Below are 24,723 nucleotides of genomic sequence, written 5' to 3' on the forward strand. Positions count from 1 at the left end.
GTTGAAATTAAATATTGTGGGAATACACGGACTTTCTGTTTGTGTGCAAAACAGTCTTTAAAAAAACTTTGTCCTTGTTCTAGGCTAAAAATATGTGCTCAAGTCAGCAGGATATGGAGTCAACATTGAAAGAGCTCATTTACACTGAATCTGATCTTATCATAACACCAGTCATTGACAATCCAAAGGTATAGCAAAATAAAATAGAAGATTCAGGAACTTCTGGGTGAGGCTATTTTTGCAGACAAATCTTTAATCAGGGTGAAACTACTTTCCTGTATTTTACAATTCTCATTTTAGAGCAGTTCCACCCAGTCATCTGGCAAGCTCTTATGCATTTTTTGGCAGCCTTTATAATGCTATTGTGTTGCTAATTTGAAGAACTGAGTTATATTGAGATTGAATACTAATATTAAATAATATCTTACAAGAAATAGAAACTGCTAAGTGCTATGTTCAGTGCTTTTGTAGATTTGTTTTTTGATAATTTTCTTTGATATCTATTACTTAAACGAACACAAAAGTGTGTTTTCATATACTCAAAACAAGGCCATCTATGAGGCCTTCTGGATTAGGTTTTATAACTTTACAGAATAACTAAACTTTGGATGTTAAAATGTTTCTAAGAAATAAGAACTTATTTTCTCTGGAAGAGAAGACCTGAAGTTACAAGAGATGTCCACCCAATTTCTGTCCCGTGGATTATAATGTGATAACAGTTTGTGATGACACTCTTGAGCAGAGACTGACACTTTGTTTGACAGCAAAGGGAAGACCAAAAATGAATCACAGCTCTGCACTGCCATGACGATGTAATGTGCTTGTATCATGTGTAGTATTGGTAGAAAGAGTGATAGGCAAGCACCCCTTTAGTCTTTTATTTCTGTGCAAAAAAAAAAAAAAAAAAAGTAATTTTAGCAACTTTCCCCAGTAAGTGGCCAGTGCAGGTAATGCAACATTTTCCATTGGAAGTGAGCATCTAGCTCATTAAGAATGTCTTACAGCTTTTAGTTGCTGTATTGTGTTAGTATAATAATTTGTTTGTTCATTTCAATTTAATTCTTAGCTCTCTCCAACTAAAAATCTTACAAAGCTAGATAAAGTAACTACCTAGCAATACTGGTTTAATGTGTTCAGGGTGGGAATATTGTTGCCAATGGAGACTTTCATAGGTCCACACATTTGAATGCCACCTCTGTAAATTCTCAATTCTGTCTTAGGACTCCTAAGACAAAGCATTAGCCCTTCACTGCTTCTCTTATTACTACAAGATAAAATTAGGGGGAAGTGTAGATACTAATGTGCACACGGAGATGAATCTCCTTGCCATGCAATGCCAGACTCAGAATAATGCGAAATAGCCCACTAAATTCCAGGGACATGTAATCAGAGTCGTTGCATACTTGGCAATCTTCACCCTGAAGGATGATACTGACACTGGGTAAAGCTGAAGATCTTGCAATTTAATCTCCTGGAAAAGTATTTACCAGATGCTGGCAGAATTCTAAAAGCTGAAATGTCAACTTATATTGTAAATTTCCCTGTGTTATGCAGATCTGTGGAACTGAAGACCTTTTTTAGAAAATAACTTTCTAGTTAAACCTAGGCTTTATCTGTCAAAGGCTAAATTCCACCACACAGTTTTTTTGTATGCTTTAGTTACTGAAAAATTGCACTCAAGTGATCAGTCACTGAGCAGTCATCCAATTTCACGATATACCAGAAAATTGTATGTTACAGGGGAAAAACCCTGTACCTTATGAATTATTAGTTGGTGAGAATATTGCTTTTTATATTCTAGAATTTTCTAGCTTATATATATATATTTACTGCATACCAATGAGTTGCTAAAACATTTAATGAGCTCTCAGCTGCATAGTTCCTTTCTGTAGCTTTTGAATTCCAGATGTAATTACTTTGCTGCATACAAGCAAGAAAAAAATGTAAACTGAAAAAATCCTTTCATTTTATATTCCCATTTAAAAAATCCAACACTTAAATGGAAATGCTGGCAATCTAATTATATTAAAGAGTTAAATTTTAAATATCTACTTTGAAAAAATAGCAGGAAACAATGGAAAATGCCTCAGTAATGAGCAGTTGTTTGTATACCTATTCTGTATTTGCACCTTTCTGTTTTCATATTCAACAACTTAGAGATTTCCAGAAATAGATTTAAAATAGTTGTAATGTGTTTGTTTATTTTTCCAGATAATGAAGCAAGTGCCAGTTAAATTTGACTCGAAAACTTTACATATACCAACATATTCAGGTATGGATCGGCTGAAGTTGGTAAAACTTAAGTTCTTCATATGATGGTGCAACTTGCTATCACAAGACATATACCCTCCCTTTGTAGATGATGAGCTGTCATAGTTGGAGAACTCATAACTTCCTGAAACTGAAGTTGCATATGTAATGTTTTTAGCCAAATCAATTTTCAGTAGAGATTCCAAGTGCTAATGGTTATATGCACTTCCTTTCTCTTCTTCAGTTACAAGCTCATGCTCAAAAGCTTTTAAAATAGGACAGCCAACACTATTTTAATGTGAGAAAAACATAGTGGTTTTTTTTTCCCCTGTGTTATTTTTTGTAAACAACCAAGAAATAACTGAAATATTCAGCCAAATGGATTAAAATTTGACAATGGTAGAGAAGCAAATGAAAACAGGATCTTAAAATGTACTGTGTTGATTATCAGTAATACTTTAATCCACCTTTATTCATGAAATGTTATGAGAATGATGACCAAATTTGTTTTTTGTTTGTTATGATTCTGAATGTCTAGAAAGGCTGCTGTTATTTCTGAAAACCAAAGGCTGGTTTATTCTGGAAAGTTTCCTCTGGTGTATTTAGGGAAGTATTATTACACATTACTTTGCTTGAAGAAGGATGTCAGCCAGATATATAGTCCTTCTAGAATTCACACAACACTTCTTCCTAAATATAAAAGCTCCTTTTTTCTTTCTATAAGGTGTGTACTTTGGAGAGTTAATTTGTTGAAGAAATTTTATAGTTAGAAAGGAGCAAAACATCCCCCAGTCTCCTAATCATGACTGTAGAAACAGAAAATGTTTTTAATTTGGCCAGCATCCTAGGCAAAAATTATCAAATTTAAGTCCCTAAGAGGGTGGGATTTTACTTCATAGTGAAATTAAGTAGCTGTTTTCTCACACTGATGTTCTGATATGTTTAACTGTTTTCTGACATATTTTTTTTTTGTGGTTGCAACACTTGCAGGGCTGTAGCTTTTTTCTGGACAACTTTGATTGGTTTTGAAGATACTGAATTTGATACTGCTTGTCAAAAAAGATTAGAGGCAGTATGGAAAAATTAGCATAAATCCCTGAAATCTGAACCTTTTTTCACTTTTACTAATGTAAATTGTAATTGCCTTCATTAGTAAGTGTTGTTACTTATGTGTAAAATTGGAGTAAAAGACAGAAGACATACTCTTACATATAGTGTACGGGAACAATCAAGATGGCTGATAAGTTATTAATAAGTAACTAACCAAAACTGAGGAAATGTGTGGCTGCCAGCCTGAAGTTATCTATTGAGACCAATAACGAAGTCTTTGAAAAATCTTTATTCATGTACAATGGTCAATGAATTGAACCACAGGATTTGTGTTAATCATTGTACTGACTTGACTTCTTTCTGTTTCTCTTGAAGTCATCTGTGCTCTGATACTGCTAAAGCTGAACAGGATGAATACCTACCTATATGAGTAACTCTACACATTTTCATCTTATTGGTTCTGAGGAGAATTTGCTGACTTCCAAATTTACTTTAGTGAAACAATAATTTTTTATTTAGAGTTGGTAATGATTAAGGGTAACAGCCACTACCTTTCCTAAAAGTAATGGCAACAAATGTTTACTTAAATGAAGTCCAAGGATGTAGCAGGGTTGCACTTTTGAAAAATGTTTTATAGCTTTTATTGCTACATTTTTTTTGCTTTGTTTATCTTCTTGTGTCTTTTTAGATTTCTCTAATCTCCATACATTAATTAAAATATGTTTATTATTTAAAGTACTGAAATTGTGATTAGATTAAAACTTTGGAGCTTATTTCTGTTGATGTTACTTTCTAGAGTGTTAAAGCAATGCCAAATATCTCTTTTTTAACTACTTGTTTGCTTCTTATGGTTAGCTGAGAAGTTATCATCTATGAAAGACATGGACTGGAATGACTACTTGCAACGAGTATGTTCACTGCTTGGTTCCACTGAGAAGAATACAGGAGCAGCACGGTCTAAACTGAACTTATTGTACTATCTGTGTACTGTGGTTGTCCAGAAAGAAGTTGCAAGCAGGCTAATTGGCTCTCAGCTGGTAAATAATAAAGATTTGAAGAGATCATACTTGTCATTTTAGGAAAAATCAGCCGCTTTTAGCTGTATTTTAAGAGATGATTGTTGTGTTGACTCTTTGTCCTTTCACACAAAACACATTATATGAAGTACGTTGGGTAATACTATATGATGATCTCTGTGTTTATAGATGAAAAGCTAATAGTTATTTTCCTCTTAGTGTTATTCATAATGAAAGAAATGTTGCTGTGTTGTTTTTTTTTACCATAGTGATGTATGTTTAGCAGTTTAAGGCAAGAATATAGGAAGAAATTGTATTTTTACTCTCAGTCTTTTTTTTTTTTCTAATCAACTTTTGCACAATATCTATACTTGGACAGTATTTGTCTATGATAATTTTTGCAAATGTTATCAAATTACATTTTAAAACAATGACTCATATTTTTATTGTTTATTATTGGGACATATGAGATCACTGAAAATCACTAATGATATTTATCTTCTCTAAACTATAGTTTCCTATATTGATACAACAGCTGCGTGCAGCTGCCAGCTGGGATATGTAAGTAAAAATTATCTTACATTAATTTTTCACATAAGAAGCTACCACTGAATTAAAAAAAAAAATAGTATTTAGCAGGATCTTTGAGGAATTTTTTAGCCAGTCAGACTGCTATGGTATCTGACTAGCATTTTCCTGCGTTGAAATAATATATTGCTATTTCAGAGGACCAAAGATTATAAAAAGTCTGTAAAATTATATTTAGAAGTCATATAATTTAATGTATCAAATAGTGTTACTTAAAATCACTACATGAACCAACTTCTACCGTAATAGTAGTGGAATAACGATATGGCTAGCTTTTTTTTTAAGGTCGGTCAGATGTTTCATGGTGATAGTGCCCTCTGCTGTTTGTTTTTAAAATGTTGATTTTATTCCAGAAGTTAAACTCTTAACACTGATTTCTTGAAACAGATTTAATTTCCGTTTTGTCAGCTATAGTGAGAAGTTTAAAATTATCTGTAGGGATTTTCTCTGTAGTAAGGAAACTGAACATGAGCATGACTGATTATTAATACTATAAAAAATTCAAAATCTTTAACAGTGCTGAAAGAAATAAATGTCTTTATGGGTTAATTTATTGCTAAATTGAGGTGAAGTACTGAAATACCATGATGGTACAAATAAAATAGAACTAAGAAGAAAATCTGAGCTGTAAATAGCACTTTGGTCTGCCCTTAGCATCTTTTAAAAAAATAAACAAATCATCCTTGGTTTTGTGATATTTTGGAAATAAGTACTGGATATTTTGCAACTATTCGAAATTTATTTGCTATGCAGACGTGCCAGAGTTGCTCGAGTGATTGGTTTACTGGCATTACACACATCTGAACTTGAAGAAAATGTACCTGTTTCTGAGGTAACTTTCATTATTCTTTTTTTCTTTTTTTTGAGGGAGTTTTGTTAAAGCTTGTATTATTTATGTAGTAACAAGTCACTACCATACTTTTTGTGCTTGCCACAAGAGGAAAGTGATGACATATTTGGTTATCCTGAAATGTAATTATTATAATTAGCATTAAAACAGTACAATTGTTTCTTAGAAATCCATTTTTCCAAAATTAATTGAGATGGAACTAGTTTGAGATTCCTCACACTTCTTGAAGAATGCATTTAATGAACAACAAGTCATTTGCTTTGGAGAAGAAAAAAAAATTTAATCCCTTTTTCATTTTGCATGAAGTCAAGAGTTGACTTATACAAAAAACTGATTAGAGAAAGTGATCTTACTGTCATTTTTTTCCATGTGACTCATGCACAGAAGTAGTGTAAATTTGAAAGAATCTGCTATTTAGCATAGGATTGAAGTGTGAATGTGACATTATTTTTGCTTCATGAGATAAAGTTAAGTTTTGAATGTACTGGGTGTTTGAATGTGAGAAAAAACTGCTAGACACTCATAGTAAATATACCTCTTTACTGTGCAGGTCTGGCATGTCGGAATGTGTAGTTAATAGCTGACGGGTTTTGGCCATGGAGCTAAGGATTTTTTGTTGTCCTAGGTTCCTCTAATTTCTTCTTAATGAACATCAAGAATAGTTGTGATTTATCTTGCTATGTTGCTTAACATTTAGATTCTCCAGTGAAAGCTGAACTCAAAATATTGTTGTTATTACCTAGGGGGTTTGTTTGTTTCATAAACTTACGAAGCCAGGAAAGAGTTCTTATGGTTACAGTCACTGAAGTTTGGACAAAGTCTTTCCAGTATTGCCAGTTGCATGTCAATTGAATTCCGGATCACAATTTAAGTGCACTCTTGCATGTGGCAATTTTTTCTGATATTTAACTCTTTAAAGTTCCAGTGAAAATACTGAAAAGTAATTTTGAGATGTCCATATACCTTTTAGTTTTAGATGTTTGTTCAGGCATTTAGCACTAAGATATTCTCCAATCATTTCCCTAGCTTCCCAATTTCCAACATAGAAAATACATGTCCTAGTCAGCTTTGTGTATGTAAAAGCAATAGTTTAAAGTAGTTTTACTTTGAGATATACATTGAGACCAGTGACATTTAAACTGAAGGACTAGAAAGGAAAATAAATTTTCATTGTAAGTTTCTGAATCCATTCCTATGTGAATTAAAATTACTTTTTATATAAATTCACTGCAAAAATAAGTATTTTTATAATTACCAAATCTGAGCTGTTTTGCTTTTCAAAAGGCATTTTCTGTGCTTGCTGCAACCACATTCACCCCAAGTTTTTTCTCCACTTAAATTTAAAAAATATTTTAGAATGCTGACACAAAATTAGAATGAAAAAAAAACCACATATGTAATCTAAAATCAGATAACTGTAATTGGTACACAGAACTTAATAGCTCATTTATAGAAAAATTAGGAAGGAGTAATTTAGGAATTTCTGACCTTGAGTTGTATTCCCTTCTGCTCCCCAAAAAAGGAATTAAATGAACACATGGTTTTATTGAACGTTCTTGTGGACTATCAACTATTGTATGTTGTATGACACTAAAAAAAACCACCAAAAAACAAACACAAAAAAACAAACTTATAAGCTAGCATTATATACTGTATTAAAATATAATACTATAATTTATCTCCTTATATGAGCCAACTAATGGTCCAGCTGAAGTTTCTTAGTGACTGCTGTGATTTAGAAAATGTGAAAACCAAGCTGTACCTAGTCAGAACAACATAAACTAAAATGACGATGGTCCAGGTATTACAGACTACAGATACAAGTTATTTATCTATTGGTGGTTGTTTCTTCATTTTGATTCCTCCTCCAGTCTTAGTAACTTCTCATACTCGTTGCTTTTTTGCCCCCTGGTAGTCAAAAGTGATCTCCCTGTAAAACTGTATCCCAGTGTTTTGTTCCCAGGTATGAAAAGTCAGTTCAGAACTTGTGAAGATGTGATTCTGCGATTTTTGCCCCCTATGTGTACCATGCTATATACACAAAGTTCTCTTTCCAATTTTTATCACTGTCACAGCCCCTTTGCAATTCTTAGTTACTTGATTAGGCACTCATCCAGTTATTTGTGATTTCTTTTGTGCTTTTAAAGAACCACAAATACTAATAGACCTTTGCAGGACAGACCTGCTGGCTCTTACAACATTACAATCTGGCTTGTCATTTCTACTCACTACTGTCTTTTACTAAGTTATGCATTTATTTAATGATACTCTTTTGGCTTTGAGGTTAAATCTACACAGTTTACTTTTTAGTTGTTGTTTAAACATTTTTTAAAACAGAAACATTGATTCCAGGAGAAGCAGAAAAACTTGATTTAAAAAAAAGAAGCCTCATTCTCGCTTTGCTGGCTAAAGTAAGCTTTCACATACTGTATGCCAAAAGACTTTAATGTTTTTTTAAGAACTAATGGTTTTCCCTTTTAAAAAAAATAAGTTCTTAGGTTATGAGTGAACAGCAATTTGTTTTTAATCAAAACACTAGAGGTCACTGAAACGCAAAAAATAAAATGCAATTACAAATTTACAGACTAGATGAAACTGTACTATCTTTATTCTCCTGCTGTATTCTAATATGTAGGTCATATTAGAAAAAGAATCATAATAAATGAATATTCATATCTATGCATTCACTTACAATTGATCTTTTCCTAGGTAAGTATTTTTTAGAAGAAAACTGCATTGATGAGGAAAATTGAGATTAATCTTAAAAAAATACAATGGGGAAACTGATCTCGTATATTTTTCTTCAAATCACATTCTTATACTGAAGATGAAGATGTTTTATGTGTATTTTCTATCTGGCAGTTATAGTAAAAGTTGTTGATAAGTTTGTTTATTGTTTGTTTTTTTTTTCTAAGCAGTGTGTTTTTTCCCCATGGAATTGCCATTTACAAATCTGAAACATCATTTCCTCTATTTATTCCTAGTTATCTCAGAAAAACATCTTAATGTTGAAGTTTTATCATTGTATTTAGGTTTTGAAACTGGTTCTTAAAAAAATTGGATTCTATGAAAACAGGATTTTTTCTTTCCAGGATTCTTGGAAAGAAATATGTACTTTTCATCTTACAGAAAGTAAAAATATTGCTAAGTTATGCAAACTCCTATATAGACTCTAGCTAGTCTCCTTGTATATACGTTGGTCTAGGTCTATAGTTTGTTGTCATTCAAATTCTTACAGAATGCCACTTTTAAGTTGTATTCCTGGCTTATCTCTCTGATAACTTCTGTTTCTGGATCTATCCATGTCTCCCTGTACTGTAAGGAGATTCAAATAAAAATGGTTTAATTTAGGCACTTATTCCCAACCAATGTAGCTTAATATTTTTTAAAATATAATACAAGTTTTTGAGTCAAGCTCATAAATCATAATAATTTTAGCATACCTTTGTTTGCTCCAAGGGCACTTTTCTTTGTTTGTCCTGATACTTCTTAGTGAAAAAAAAAACAAACAACAAACACAAAAACCAAATCCTACCCCAATTAAAAAAAATAAATCTGTAGGCAGGGGATGAAAGCTTGAGAAAAGTGTATGCATGAATGCTTAAACATGTGCACACAGAGATCTCTGCTGTTTTGTAAAATTATTATTTTAAAACCTTAAAATTATCTTTCTGGCATAATTGGGATTATCATTTGATACTTTGGTGCAATGACAGGAGATTCCATTTAAGATTTTTTAGTGACTTTTAGCAAACTTTCAGCTTCTATAATTTCTTCAATTTATTTTCAACAACCTCCATATAACTTAGATACTTGCTGAAATCAGGTATGGGTAAAACAAAGAAAACGTTTCAACAATTTCTAGGAAAACAATTCAATATTCCTTAGGTAAATTAGCCTCTGCTGGCAGAAACAACTCATGGTGTGTTTGAGAAAAGTTATTCCAAGTTAATAAACAGAAAATGTAAATATAATAACATAAACAACAATTAATCTATCAAGCATAGTAGTTCTGGACTGTTGGAGAAAATATTAAACTCTTTCATCATAATTGTTTTTTCCTCCCTCAAAAAATTAATTTTGCCAATCCAATTAATTTGGCTTGCTTTATGTTTGAAGTCCAAAAAGAAATTGTTAGTAGAAAATGAGGAAATTTTAATCTAGAGAATTGAAAACTTACACTGCTGATTGCAGGGTTAAATAACTTTTTGTGATTTTCTTAGATGAAGAAAATTCTGCTGGGGGATTTCAACCACCCCAACTTTTCTGTTGGAAAAGTAGCATGGTAAGCTGTAGGCAATCCAGGAGACTCCTGGAAGTGCCTCGATGACAACTTCCTAAGACAAGAAATTGACAGCCCTACCTGAGGGGATGTTATTAGACTTGATGTTCATAAACGAACTCATCAGGGATGTCAAAGCTGAAGGCAGCCTGGGCCGCAGTGATCATGCACTAGTGCAGTTCACTGTCCTAAGGGGTATGAGGCAGATGAGAAACATAGTCAGGACTCTAAATTTTAGGAAAGCAAACTTCCAGCTCTTCAAGGAGTTAGTAATAGGATGCTGTGGGAAATGGCCTTCATGGACAAGGGAGCAGAACAGAGCTTGCTGATGTTTAAGGGTGCTTTCCACAGAGCACAAGAGATCTCAATCTCCAGTGTAAGAAATCGGGCAAGGGACGTAAGAGACCAGTATGGCTGAGTTGAGACCTGCTGGTCAAACTAAAAGGCAAGATGAAAGTGGGGATAGGTATCCTGGGAAGAGTGTAGGGATGTTGCCTGGTTGTATGGGGAAGAGGTCAGAAAGGCCAAGGTGCAGCTAGAGCTGAACTTGGCAAGGGTTGTAAGGAAAAACAAGAAGGACTTCTACAGGTCTGTAAACTAGAAAAGGAATGTTAAAGAAAGCATATCCCTGCTGATGAGCAACAATGGTGAGCTAGTAAGAACAGATGAGAAGGCTAAGATGTTCAACTTTTTTGCCTCAGTCTTCACTGGCAACCCCTCTCCTCACAGCTCTCAAGTTGATGGCCCACAAGACGGAGACCAGGGAGACAAAGTCCATTCCATGGTAAGCAAAGACAAGGTTCGTGACCATCTGAGGAAACTGAACGTGCACAAGACCATGGGACCTGATGAGATGCATCCCAGAGTCCTGAAGGAATTGGCAGATGTAATTGCCAAGACACTCTCTAAGTTATTTGAAAAGTCATGCCAGTCAGGTGAGGTAACTAGTGACTGGAAAAGTGAAACATTGCTCCTGTTTTTAGAAAGGGTAGAAAGGAGGACCCTAGAAACTACCAACCTATCAACCTCGCCTCTGTGCCTGGGAAGATCATGGAAGATCACAGATCCTCCTAGAAGACATGCTAATGCACATGGAGGAGAGGAAGGTGATTCAGGACAGCCATCATGGCTTCACCAGGGGCACATCCTACCTAACCAACCTAGTGGCTTTCTACAATGAAGTGACTCCATCAGTGGACAAGGGAAGAGCTATGGATGTCATCCATCTGGACTTCCGCAAGGCCTTTGACACGCTCCCCCATAATATCCTCTCTAAGTTGAATAGATATGGGTGTGATGGGTGGGCTGTTCAGTGGATGAGGAGTTGGCTGGGTGGTTGCATCCAGAGGGTAGTGGTCAATGGCTCAATATCCAGATGGAAAATGATACAACTGGTGTCCCTCAGGGGTCCATACCAGTCTTGTTTAGTATCTTCATTAATGATATTGACAGTAGCATTAAGAGCACCCTCAGCAAGTTTGTTGATGACACCAAGCTGGGAGGTGCGGTCCATATGCCAGAGGGATGGGATGTCATCCAGAGGAACTTGGACAACCTGGAGAAGTGGACCCAGGTGAACTTCATGAGGTTCAACAAAGCCAAGTGCAGGGTTCTGCACCTGGGCTGGGACAAGAAGAGATATGAATACAGGATGGGGGAAGACATGCTAGAGAGCAGCCCTGTGGAAAAAAGTCTGGGAGTACTAGTAGATGAAAAGCTGGACACGAGCCACCAATGTGCAATTGCAGCCCAGAAGGCCAACCCCATCCCGGGCTGCATCAAAAGAAGTGTAGCCAGCAGATTGAGAGAGGTGATTCTGCCCCTGTACTCTTCCCTGGTGAGACCTCACCTGGAGTACTGCATCCAGCTCTGGTGCCCCCAGCACAAGAAGGATGTGGACCTGTTGGAGCATGTCTGGAGGAAAGCAATTAAAATGACCAGAGGGCTGAAGCACCTCTTATAAAGACAGGCTGAGGAAGTTGGGGTTGTTAAGCCTGAAGAAGAAAAGACTCCAGGGCGACGGTATAGTGACCTCCCAATACCTGAAAGAGGCCTATAAGAAGGCTGTGGAAGACCTGGTCACAAGGGCATGTAATGACAGGACAAGGGGTAATGGTTTTAAGCTAGAGAAAGGTAGATTTAGGTTGGACATTAGGAAGAAGTTATTTAATATGAGGTTGGTGGATCACTGGAACAGATTGCTTAGAGAGGTGGTGGAACCCCCATCCCTGGAGGTGTTCAAGGCCAGGCTTAATGGAGCTCTGAGCAATCTGCTCTATTGTGAGATGTCCCTGCCTATTGTACAGGGATTGGACTAGATGACCTTTAGAGGTCCCTTCCAACCCACTACATTCTATGATTCTATGTTTAACACTGTTTTCATTGTCCATGACATTTACTCTGTTTTCTTTAAGAGATGAAATAGTTAATTTTCTCTTCAGTGGATAAATATCTACATCTCTAGAAGGTAAAAAGCTATCTGGCAGACTTTTATTTCTGTTTTCAATGTTTCATTCAGAATTCCAAGCCTAATTTATATTCTTCCTAAGTCATTGTTAGAAAACACCACGTTGATGTTCTCTTTCAGCTACTTCTGTTACATGTACAGTAGTGACCGGTATATTTTAAGTAGAAATACTAAGGGTAATATATAGTAGATGGAAAATTCAGACCCTAAGTTCACATTCATATAAAGACTTCAGGAAATCAATTAATTATAAGGTTCTGAATCCATTCTTATGTGAATTACAATTAATTTGCTTGAGTTTTGCGGGACTGGTGTGAACCTCTGATCTTCTGATCTTTCTGCATTTCATATGTACGTCTGAAATTCACACTCTATTATTCAATGGAGAGAAGTATTATGCTGTATGTACGTACAGCTTTAGAGCAAGAGCATGTATTTTGGGTTCCTTAAGTTATATCTGAGTACTCTTAAAGCTGATCTTTGGGATATTTGGGTTTTGTATTTCTTTGTTTTTTATGAGATTGGGTTTTTTGTGTGGCAGGAATAGATGTCTCAAAAAAAGCCCAACCCCACAGTTCAGATTTATGAATCATCACTATTGGCTTTGATCTTAAGATGAATAATCAATAGAGAACTGGTCTTGTTTAGAAGGAGCTTTTCTTTTTAGATCAGGCACATGTCAACTTTGTATCCATTCTGTCATCCAGTTTAATGTGCTAGTGCTAGTGCCAGCTCAAAGAGGAAGTAAAGCAAGGCTGAATCCCTTTTTATTGGTGGTAGCACCAGTTATACTGACTTAAAATTACCAAAATGACCAAAATTATGGTATCAACCTCAGAATTAATTAGAATTAATTAATATCTGCGTGCCATAAATAACAGCATGTCATGGACTACTGAAGTGTGCATCCTTATCTTTTTCTTACTCCTCTTCCATACAAGGCATCATACAAATGTTGTGAGAGTGGTCAATGTTAAAAATTCCACAACCAATAGATATTTCTATGTGCATTCCTTTTCTCTGCCATTCATTCTCCTGCCTTGCATTTAATTCTATTACTAGAATTTGATGGAGAAATGAGAGCTCATTCTTCTTTTTCTTTTTTTTCTTCTCCAGAAATACATCAGAAATACACCAAGATACATCATCCCCTGTTTTCCATTTCAGAACTAGAAATATGCAAACAAATTTCTGCTGTGCAAAACCTACTAAGCAACAGAGCTTTATCCAATAGTTCTTATTGTTAAAAAAGTAAGATAAGCATAAATGTAAGGCTAATAACTAATGCTTATAGGATCAGCTCAGCTGCATGAAAAATTTGTATAAATAATTATGTATGTTTTAAGTTTTCTATCCCTTTTCTCCTATTTCATGTTTGCCTGAGAGCAGAAGTTGTTCTTTAGCAGGAGTGTAAGACAAGAAAGTAAGACTTCATGGATTAGTTTGTGCAACCTATCCTTTTCTAGGGCTGCAAAGAATAAAACCTGGAAGCTTCTTTGATTTGGAAGGCAGCTGAATGATTCTTGCATAGGGTTTACCTTTTTTGTCTTGATCCCAGGGTGATAAGCAGTTTCAGGTTAACTTATTTCCAGAGCAGAATGATGGTTATGTAAGTGTACCATGCATCTGACATCTTTATTAAGTATGTATTGTGCATAGGGAAGCTTAGTTTATACGACTGTTGTACTATGTGGGCTTTTAGTTCACTATGTGAACTAATTTCGGTTTGTCCCACCTTCAGCATCACTTTCCTCAGGCTTTAGAATACACTTCTGTTCTGTTCTGTGTACAGGTGGAATAAGTTTGCCTTTACTGGTTGTATTTGGGAATCTGAACTGAAAATGCTCCATTATTTCCTGGAGGTTTTTTTTAAATTCATACACACAGAGCAATATGAATTGAGTATGCTTTTTTATTTCTCTTAAATTAAAGCCAAAAAAATGAAGACAAGTAAAACCAAATCCTGTATGGGAAATTTAAGGTACTAGTCAAGGTGCTGTTATTTTCACAAAAGCATAAGGGTGTCTATCCTGCAGCATTAAAAATAGAAAGATTCAGCCTGTTCACAATATTAAATTAATGTGATATTAACAAATAAACTGTCAGCCACTTCACCAGTTGTGTCTGGGAATATACCAATAGTTTTCTTGGTAAAGCTCTTAAGAGCACTGAGAACTGTTTCATGGAGAGGATAAATTCCAAATATTCTAAAGACCCAAGAGCACTTACTGCCTGCAGTTCCATCTCTCTGTTTAAAATTAGGCAGCTAATTTTGTGTGTAATAAAGATTTAAATTGGATATATACTTTCACGAGTATTTTTAGGCATCACAAATAGACTTTGATCTTGGCTTGTAGCATCAATTTTTGTTGTTACTTTCACTGGCATACTGTGGGTAAATTTTGTAGAATAGACAATGAAAATTGAAGTAAATATACAAGTAAATAGTTCCGAAATAGTACTTTTCTCTCATTTCTGATACCGACAAAAGGTCTTGCACTGCCAAATTTAATTAAATCATAGGCTTATAACAGGAGAAAAAAAATCCAGCCTTTTCCTCCAAAGCACATGCTAGATTGACACAATTAGGCTACAACATGATTTTGTGATAGAAATTGCACACTGATGGTAGCTAAAAAATCTAATTTCCTGCTGCCTTCTGATTACAGCATTAAAAGACACTCAAACCAGGCTCAGTGTTAGGCCAGATCCATTGTTTATTAATTGTGGTCCCAGCTTTTTTTCTAAATACCAGCCTTTTCAGCTATTATCTGGAAAAAACCCTGTGATTTTAGTCTGAAACACATTTTTAAAAGAATTCTCTAGAGAAGAAGGAAATGTCTAACCAGATGCTGTTTAGTCTCATTGACATCTTCACTGAGGAAAATGAAGGAATTTGCAATAATCAATAAAGTAATTTCAAAGAAAATTTTTGGAAAATCCTTAGATCTATCAAATTTGTTAAAATAAATGAAATTCTACATAGAGTTAATAAATCTAAAATATCTTACCTGGGTATTTTCTTGGATGACATTGGTCATCAAGGTTGTCATCACCTTCAAAGTCATGTGGATAACAAGCCCACTGTCTGGAAGTAGAAGAAGATGATGACTTAGAGTAACTTTTATATAGAGTTATGAAAAGAATAAAAATCCAGAAATATGATATTCAGAAAAGCCAAGGATGAGTAGTGGTAGAAACCTGTATATAATGATGGAGCATCTTTGGATGCTTCTGCCAAATCATTATTTGAAGACTGGCTTCTAATTCCAGTTTACATCTTTTGATGGTCTCCACTCACCTCAGTTTTGAGGGCAGAGATCTTTCTAATGCAGGGAACCTTTACTTTTTGGACTCCTGTGCAATCTTTTTCATTCACAGGAAGAAGAAATAATGGAGAAGATATGGATTTTTTTTATGAATCAGTTTTGCATTGTATTTCACCTGGAAAAAATGTTACACATCTTCTATTACTCCTCAGAGGCACTGCATTTCTGCATAAATTGTGCAATGTGTTGTACGTGTGCTTATAATTTTTTTTATTCACTCTGGACAGCATTAATACTGTGTCCATAGTCTGATGGTCAGACTTCTCTTCAGTCCTCCTCATTTCATGACCCAGTTTATGACACTGAACGCAAAATTTGCAAAACCTGAATATTTCACTGACTGGCCTTTTTTTCTTGTGACTGCACCCCATTGAAGAATTTGACAAAAACATCTCTTTCCATCTTGCCACCCAACTCTTTAGTCAAGCCACTTGTCTGTTTCAGGATATTTAATCAGTGTTCACTGAGGTGCAGTAGATCACAAGTACATGTAGACCAGACTCCTGATTAAGTACAGTTATCCTCTGTAATGTTTTAACTGTTTATGTTCTACTGAGAAGGGAGGTAGGTGACATGCTTGAGATATTCAGAGAAGGCTGGTCATACTTTTATTTCATACACCATTTTAAAGATGAGTACTTGCTCTGAATATTACTGTGGTTTATTTTATGGCTAGTGGCTTGCTTTCTCAGCCTAGTGAGAGTGCTCTTCTCCAAGGAAAGTGGGATTACTTCAGCATTACTTGCCCACATTATATTATGTGTGTTTACTTGCAAGAAAATGAACTGAAAGTAATTTCCATTCTGCTTTAGGCACAGACAGTTTTCATCACTTTAAAGGTTTGCAGAATTATAAATATGGCTTAATTTCACAGAATCACAGAATCTTAGGGGTTGGAAGGGACCTCAAAAAATTACCTAGTCCAACCCCCCTGCCAGGGCAGGATCACGTAGAGCACATCACACAGGAACGTGTCCAGGTGGGTTTTGAAAATCTGCAGTGAAGGAGACTCCACAACCTCTCTGGGCAGCCTGTTCCAGTGCTCTGTCACTCTCACAATATATTTTAATAATTTAGTTTATAATATTTTATAGTTTATAATATATTATATTATTATAGTTTATAATAATTAATTAATTTCCACTAATACTTGCTAACAGTCATCCTGACAAATGAAAGATGGTATGTTGCCACTTTACATCTTAAAGTATAAAATACCTTTTCTTCTTGAATATGCTGTAATTTTCACTTCTGGGCTCCTTAAACTTCAGGGAAGTTTCTAGATATAGCTTGAAATAGGTTGATAATCTACTACAGGTAATATATAGATTCCACATGGTATTGTTGTAAATGAGAGTAACAACTCTCTATCCAGATACAAATCTTACTTAATTCTTTTGTTATAAGTAGACTGTATCCATTCAGTTTGACAGCTAGTGTAAAAACTGTAGGTAATTTATTCAATTTAAGATGTTTTACCCGACAGTGTAAGACCTGGCATTCATTACTATTCACTGAAAGGGAAATGTAGGTGGGATGAAAAGGAAAAAAAAATGTACTATAAGTAAGAAGACTTTATTTGTCAGATTATGTAATTACAATTTTTTTTTTCTGTTGTGCATTTTTCCAGGTAATTAACTTCTTTACCTAAAATTTACACCATCCTTTAACTTTGAATCAAAGTCTTTGGACAGATTTTTTTCAAGTCCTAGATTTTTCCTTATGAGAGAGTAAAAGAGTATTTTAAGTATTTTGTAAATCACTGTTGTCAGCATTAGATGTAATCTGTGCGTAGGACAGAGCAGGAAACAGCTTGCTTCCTCCATTTAAGACATTTAAAAGATGTTCTTATAATTTAATATTCATAAATGCTTTATGGTCTGTAACACTGAATGTAATTTATAATAATAGGCATAGATATATATAATTGTGCTTATAGTAAAGATGATGAATCACAACTTCATGTCTCATAGCTTCTGTCGCAGAGAACATATGAAGATCTTAAGTTTGATTAATGACACAGACACTTTTCCTGTTCAGTATGTGAGATATTCTGTGAATTCCTTTTTCATGAACTTGTATAATATTTAGTTACTTAAATGTGTTCAGTGAACAAAGGGAACTCATAGGGAAAATTTTAGGTGGTATGCTCTCTAAAGAAAAAGGGGACGTTATCTTACTATGGTAAATATAGACTTGTGTTTGTTGTCACTTAAGAATAGTGAGTATTGTCTATAATTATTTAACCTTCAGTGTATTTTGCCATAGTACCCTATACAGTTCTATTAGTCTTTGGATTCTGGTAATTTAGTTGTTCTTTTCTTGTTATGAATCATATAACAGAATCACAGAATCATAGACTCATTAAGGTTGTAAAAGACCTTCAAGATCTTCAAGTCCAACCATCAGCCCTACACCCTGGGGACCAGTAAACCATCTCCCAAAGCACCATTGTCTACCTGTTTGGTAGACATAGAGTTAATATTAACATTAACTATTAATGGAGTAATTTAACATTAAATACAAAGATTATCAGTATATAAGTTCATGGAAATGAACTTGAATTTATTGCAGTATTAACTAACGTTTTGGCAGATTTTGTTAGTGAAAAGTAAATAATTTTAGTTTTGTGAACTCAGTTTTAACATTTTTTCATTTAAATGTAAGAAAAGAGTAGGAATTGGAGTATCAGGAAAATATTCTTTTCTTATCACTTCTGCATAAAAAGAATAACTAGTTCTGCTGGTTCTAAAGTCTTGAAGGAGGGTGAGAAACAGTAATTTTTGTTCACCTATATAAAATATTGTTCTTTGATTTAATTTTCATTAATTTCAAATCTTAAATTCAATGAGCAACCAAAAAACCCCACAGAGCCTGGATAATCTACCCAGTATATCTAAAGTTAATGGTAGCTTTTAAAAACGTCAAATGAGTAGTAAGACAGGTAGACAGATCTTACTACAAGTGAGCAAAGGAAGAATTTACTAAATGCAACATTTCTTTCACAATGTTATGTAATAGAACAGAGGATTCTGAGAATTTTATGACTACATACATGAATGTATTTAGATAGCAAATTGCTAAATTTTGGTGAAACACTAACCATGCTTTGGGAACATAAATATTACAGGTGAAAAACAAGATTAGTGTTGATACTAAATCAAGTTTTTCTGCTGGTTGAGATACATCAATAGCAATGATAATTTTAAACAGTCTGCCTTGATGAAAAGCAAGACATATAGCAGATGTACAGTTTATGTTGTATTTTCTTCATCAAGTCCTGCCTGCACACAAACAAGCAATCTTAGGTATTAGGAGGGTATAATGGCCCTAGCTAGTCTGCTGGGTACATTGTCTTGTGTTACCATGTGACTCATCAATTTTGTGCAGTCAAAATGGTATTTCATGGTGTGTTCACCCTCAGTCTAAAGAAGAAAAGTGGAGAGGTGTTGACTGAGTGTAGATAATGTATTTTAATGCCACAGTGCTGTGGTACTTTTAGTGGTATTGATTCCACAGTGACAGGAGTACTCAAAATATGTATCTCATCACAAAAGCAAGACTATGGCTAAAGAAAGCAAATCTAATAAAGGAGAAATGCTGCCATTATGTGTTTATCATTTAGTACAGAATTCCACTTGAACCAGCTTGACTTCTGCTTTCTCAAGCTGATATGTTAGAAGCTTTAAACCTTGCATTTCTTCACTTAAATATGAAAGTAAAACTCTCTCTGGAATGGTAGGCTATTTAAAGTTCCTCACTAGCATCTGAAGAAATGTTCTGGAAGCTATTAAAGAAAACAGGTAATGAACGTAGAATTACATAAAAAGGAAGGGAAGGTCAAAGATTGTTGAGAACTTTTTGCTTTGATTTGAAGAATGCATTTCCAGTTTTTATATTATTTCTTTGTGCAAAGACTGGAGTTATGTTATGAAGCTGTTAAGGTCAGGAGGTGAAGAAAAATCAAGGAAAGTTGAGGATAAAAACTCCTTAGTTCTCTGAGGAAGAAAAACTGCTCTCCTGCCAAATACAGTTGCAAACTATTTAAAAAAAAACAAACCCCAAAACTAACAAAGAGTACACTTTCTAACTTTTAGGACTGGAATGTTTGTTTCCTGGGAGGACTGTTAAACTTTCCAAGCTCCTGTTTTGTTTTTTTTTTAACTTTTTTTTTACTACCTGAGTCGTCTTTGAATTTCCTATACACTTATGTGAATGTATGTGACAGGATTTTCACAGAATATTTTCATGCAAAGTCTGCTAAAATGAGACAGATTTTCACAGATTATTTTCTTTGAGTTTTTGAGGACTTTGTGTCAATATTTTGCCTTTCTATATAGATGCAAATGACAGTTGGAGACTGGAATCTAGCCTTTATGTGCAAAAAATATTATGACTTGCAAAAATAAATTGCGTTTACTATTAGTGAAGTGTCTAGGAATAGAATATTTGTTCACTGAGCCATAGAATATATGCATCTATGATTTTGCCATTATAAGAAGTTTAAACCTTGTAATTAAAAGCAGTTCAGAATCCAGCAACGTCTGTGAGTAGCTTTTCAGTAAAGATCTCTAGAAGATGATGTCTTGCAGAGACTTGTAAGATGCTGATAAGCATTGAGGCAGTTTATATCAAGATATTCAGATATTCTGAACTGTAAGTCAGGTATCATAATGAATTTATCTTGTGATTTCTCATAATTATACACATTTTACTAGTCCTCTCCCAGAAAATAACAGTATTTTTGTCTCCTGCCTAGCATCTCAGTTAAAATACTAAGCTATACTATTTTGCTATGTGTTTGTTCTTTGTGGAAAAAATATCATTTATGTTTTTACTTTTTTTCATTGGTGGATAGATAGTATACCTGTAGTTGATCAAGGATTTAATAGTATATCACAGTTTCTTGTTGGGGTGTATGCATAATGGCAAATTTGCTCTCTGCTTTGCAGCAATCAGCAGCCAGTGTATGGTTTTTGACATTTATCTGCCTTGCTTTATACAGAATGGGATACATGTTCAAAATTTCCATTTTGCTTAGCTTTCTGAAAAAAACCTCAGAATAACATTTTCTTTTTAGCTTCTTGCTCAATGACTAGATGGGGCTGTGTTTGGCTAGGCCTTCTGAGGTAGTGAGAGTGTGTTTTAAAAGTAGAGAGCAAGGACTGTTTCAGATAATATTTGCCTTTGGCCAAACAGTTCTCATGGTTTGTTAGAAAACCACAATGTTGTTCTTGTGGTTTCTTTGGTATTGGTGGTTTTCTTGGTGTTGATGGGTTTTGCTTGTTTTGTTTTTTAATTATTTTATTTCTGTGCTACCCAAAGTAAAGAATGTGTGTCTTTGTAACTCAGAAAAACTTCTGTGTTAGATCTTTTCAAAGTCATGTCAAATCAAATCCTTTTCAGAAGAAGAACTGTAGATTGTTTTGTTCTCCCCTTTGGAAGTATGTACTGAAGTGGCTTTGGCTCACAGTTTTCTAAGGTAAACTGAGTCTATTACAGCAATCCCGTACATTTTTCATTATGATTTGATTAGTTAGATGATGATTGTTGTATAAACATTTATGCTTCTTATCAGGTATTTGTAGCATTATTAATGACCCAATGACTTTGGGATAGAGCTGTCACAGAGTTTTTATACAAATCTAAAGTAATAATTAAGTTTACTGTTTCCAAGGTTTAAAATAAAGTAGTATGTGCAACATTACTGTTTATTTAAACTACAAAGCACATAAAAATAACTTCACTTAGTGTATCATGTAAACTTTTGGAAATCACTGACTTCACCAAAAGTATCTGTGTATTTGCTGTATCTTCTAAGTGCTTAAAATACATAAGAATCCTTCCCAATACTAAAAAACAAATACCTACTTAAGTGACATAGGTAATACATTAAATCCATATTTGCTGAGCTGTCTTCTCCTCCTACTCTTGCAAGACATTAATATTTTGTAGCAAGGGGTGCTCGTGGATCTCTCTTTCTTAAAGAAACAATTGGCTTCTCTACCGCTATATCCTTGATACGTTGCTTGCTACATATTGGAGCCCACTGGGATTCTGGGGAGCACACTCCAGCCAGCAGATAGCATATTTTAAATTTAACATGTGGTAGCTAAATGATCCTTGATTTCTTAAAGTTAGATTGAAGTCAGATCCAGATGTGTATGGGAAAGTGGTTTCTTACTAGGTCACCTGCACAAGATGAATCAGAATTTTCGATTTCCTTCCACCTCCTCCTTATAAATACTCTTTGTATATGTATATGTGTGTGTGTGTGTGTGTGTGTGTGTATGTATGCATTTTGTGAATGAGGTTGGCATTGGCCTACCTCTTCAGCCTGTCAAGGTCCCTCTGGATGGCATCCCTTCCCTCTAGGGTGTCAACCATACCACACAGCTTGGTATGATCAGGAAACTTGCTGAGGATACACTGAATCCCACTGTCCATGTCTCCAACAAAGATGTTAAACAGCACAATATATCTACAATATATCTACACAAATGACAGAGGGGGTTTTTTTTGTTAGTATTTTTATAACTGATGGTGAGAAGAGATGTTAAATCATCTGATAGAAACATGCAAATGGCAAATAGACTTCCCACCCCCCTGGACCTCTATTGTCCTTAAGGAAAAGGAAGAAAGGATGGTGACAGTTTGTCACTTGGGCTATTTCCTTATTTCACTTTTCTCCAAATTGCATATATAAACTGTTAAGTAATTATTTTTTCCATGCATGTTATATCCTTTGCAAAGGGTTATTTAGCATAAGGAAAGAGTTTAACAGAATGATAGCATTTCAGATAAAGCCTGTTACCTTTAGCAGTACATTTTGCTTGAGAAAAGGTTATGCATATTGTTCTATGATGTATTTTTTTTTATATTAGGCAATTATACTTTTAACTGAACTCATCAGAGAGAACTTCAGAAATACCAAATTGAAGCAATGCCTTTTACCAGCACTTGGAGAACTTCTTTATCTCATAGCCAGCAAGGTAAGACTGTCTAGTGATCCTTACAAAGTTAACAAATGTGAAAAAAAGTTTCCCACTGAAAAGAAGACCAAAAAATAAAGTTACTTTTTAATTTGTATGCCTAGCAGTTTCTTGTCCTTGTATGTTCTTGGATACTTTCTCTACGTAAGAAACATGTTAGTCCAATCATGTGCTTCAAATACAGAGTTTTAACTTCATAAATAATTTCATCAGTCACCATAATGACTGCTGGCCTCCAAGTGGCAGATGTAAGTGTTAGAACTTCTTAGCTAGAGACTGATTGAATAGGATATATGAATATAGCCTGTCATATTGATAATGTATCTAGTCCATTTTAGATCATATCCTAGCACGGTTGGATTCACATGCTGTGGAAAATGAAATAGAAGTATCCTGACTAATTTCGAACGGAATTACAGTGATTGCTGACTGGAACTGATTTAACCCTTCATTTTAGAAATAGTAGTTTCACATTAAAAATAAGCATAGGTTATTTATAGAAAATAAATGCTATTAACAGTAGGAATTGAAGATGACAGCTCCTCTAAACCCTTGCCTTATTTTCCTCTTTTCAAAGAGTAAAATTCTTCATGTTACTTACTAGAAACAAAGGGGACTTCAAACAGAAGCCTAGCCCTAGCTTTTCTGAAGTCTTTTTATTAACTGCATCGTCTCATTGCTCTGAATGCTATCATGTTAGTTACCAGTCTACAAGGTCATTTGAAAAAGGAGTTAAAATACCAAATAGATCTCTGTTTTTATTTACTGAGGTTATGGCTTTGTGCTGAGCTCCCATGATTATTGTCCTTATCCCGTAGCTCCTTTGCATGTTCCACAAGATTAAATGGTTGCCTGTTTTTTTGTAGAATAGCAAGCATCATCTTAGTCTGGTTAGGAAATTGCCAAAATATCTATCAAACACACAGAGTCACAGAACTTGTTCTAACATTGAGAAATCATATTATGGAAAATACATCAACAGTCACATTTCTGTTTTAATACTTTCCCAATTTTCGCTGGGGGGAATGTTTTGCACCTAGCATCATCAGGCAGATTGAAAACTGTGTAATTTTGAACCACCAGTAAAACCAAATAATCTTAAAACTCCAACTTAAACATTTGGTGACATTATTTTGCAGTGCTTACTTTTATTATGAAATGAAACTTAAGTGATTGAAACAAAACTGTTTACATGGCTCTGTAACAGCAACATTATTTACATGCACTGACCCTAATAAATATTTTTTTCTTCTGAAAATGTGAACTGACAAACTTCCGAGTTTATATGTATTTATGAACTTGAGTGTTTGAAGCAGGATAACTTGTATTTAAATGACAACTCTAGCATGTTTCAGGAAGGTCTATAGGAATGGGTTGCATTGCTTAGACTGTTTATTTTAATATTTTTTTTAAGAAAAGCCCTTTCTAAAGATTTTAATTTCTCTAGACTGTAATTACTCGACCTCAGAATACTGAAGTGTTGTAGACATTCTGTTGCTCATGAAAATGCTGAACAGTAGTATTGAATGTCCTTGTGAAGATCACACACTAAGTTAATCTTATTTAATAAGTTGAAATAAAAATATTTATTCCCTGTTTATATCTTTAAACAGTACAGCTTTATGCCTTGACTAATTTAAGACAAAAATCATAACTGCATTTGACTTGTTAAGAATTATGCACAAAATGTATTTATTTTCTTTTTTCCATGTTTTCTTCCGTTTTGCTGTTCAACCTGCTTGGTTGTTTTATCAAGCTGCTAAATATTTATAATATAAGCTGTAATTTTTTAGAAACGGGGCTGAATTTATTTATTCATTCCCTTTGGGGTTTTGCTAAGTGTTTCTAGGTCCAACTACAATATTTATATTAAATAGTGCTAAAGATTATTTTTGTTTC

The 24,723-nt window shown here is 34.4% G+C and overlaps 1 protein-coding gene across 1 annotated transcript in view; it reads left to right on the forward strand.

Annotated features, from left to right (window-relative positions):
• Nucleotides 1–24,723, forward strand: part of ULK4 (unc-51 like kinase 4) — a 219,221-nt gene that overhangs the window by 19,691 nt on the left and 174,807 nt on the right. The window contains 6 exon segments of the mRNA XM_009994107.1: nt 84–188; nt 2,212–2,272; nt 4,156–4,337; nt 4,831–4,877; nt 5,658–5,736; nt 22,717–22,824. Of these exon segments, the coding sequence (XP_009992409.1) occupies nt 84–188; nt 2,212–2,272; nt 4,156–4,337; nt 4,831–4,877; nt 5,658–5,736; nt 22,717–22,824 (582 nt within the window).

Source organism: Chaetura pelagica, unplaced genomic scaffold, assembly GCF_000747805.2.
Source record: "Chaetura pelagica isolate M959 unplaced genomic scaffold, ChaPel_1.0 scaffold642, whole genome shotgun sequence".
NCBI lineage: Eukaryota > Metazoa > Chordata > Aves > Apodiformes > Apodidae > Chaetura > Chaetura pelagica.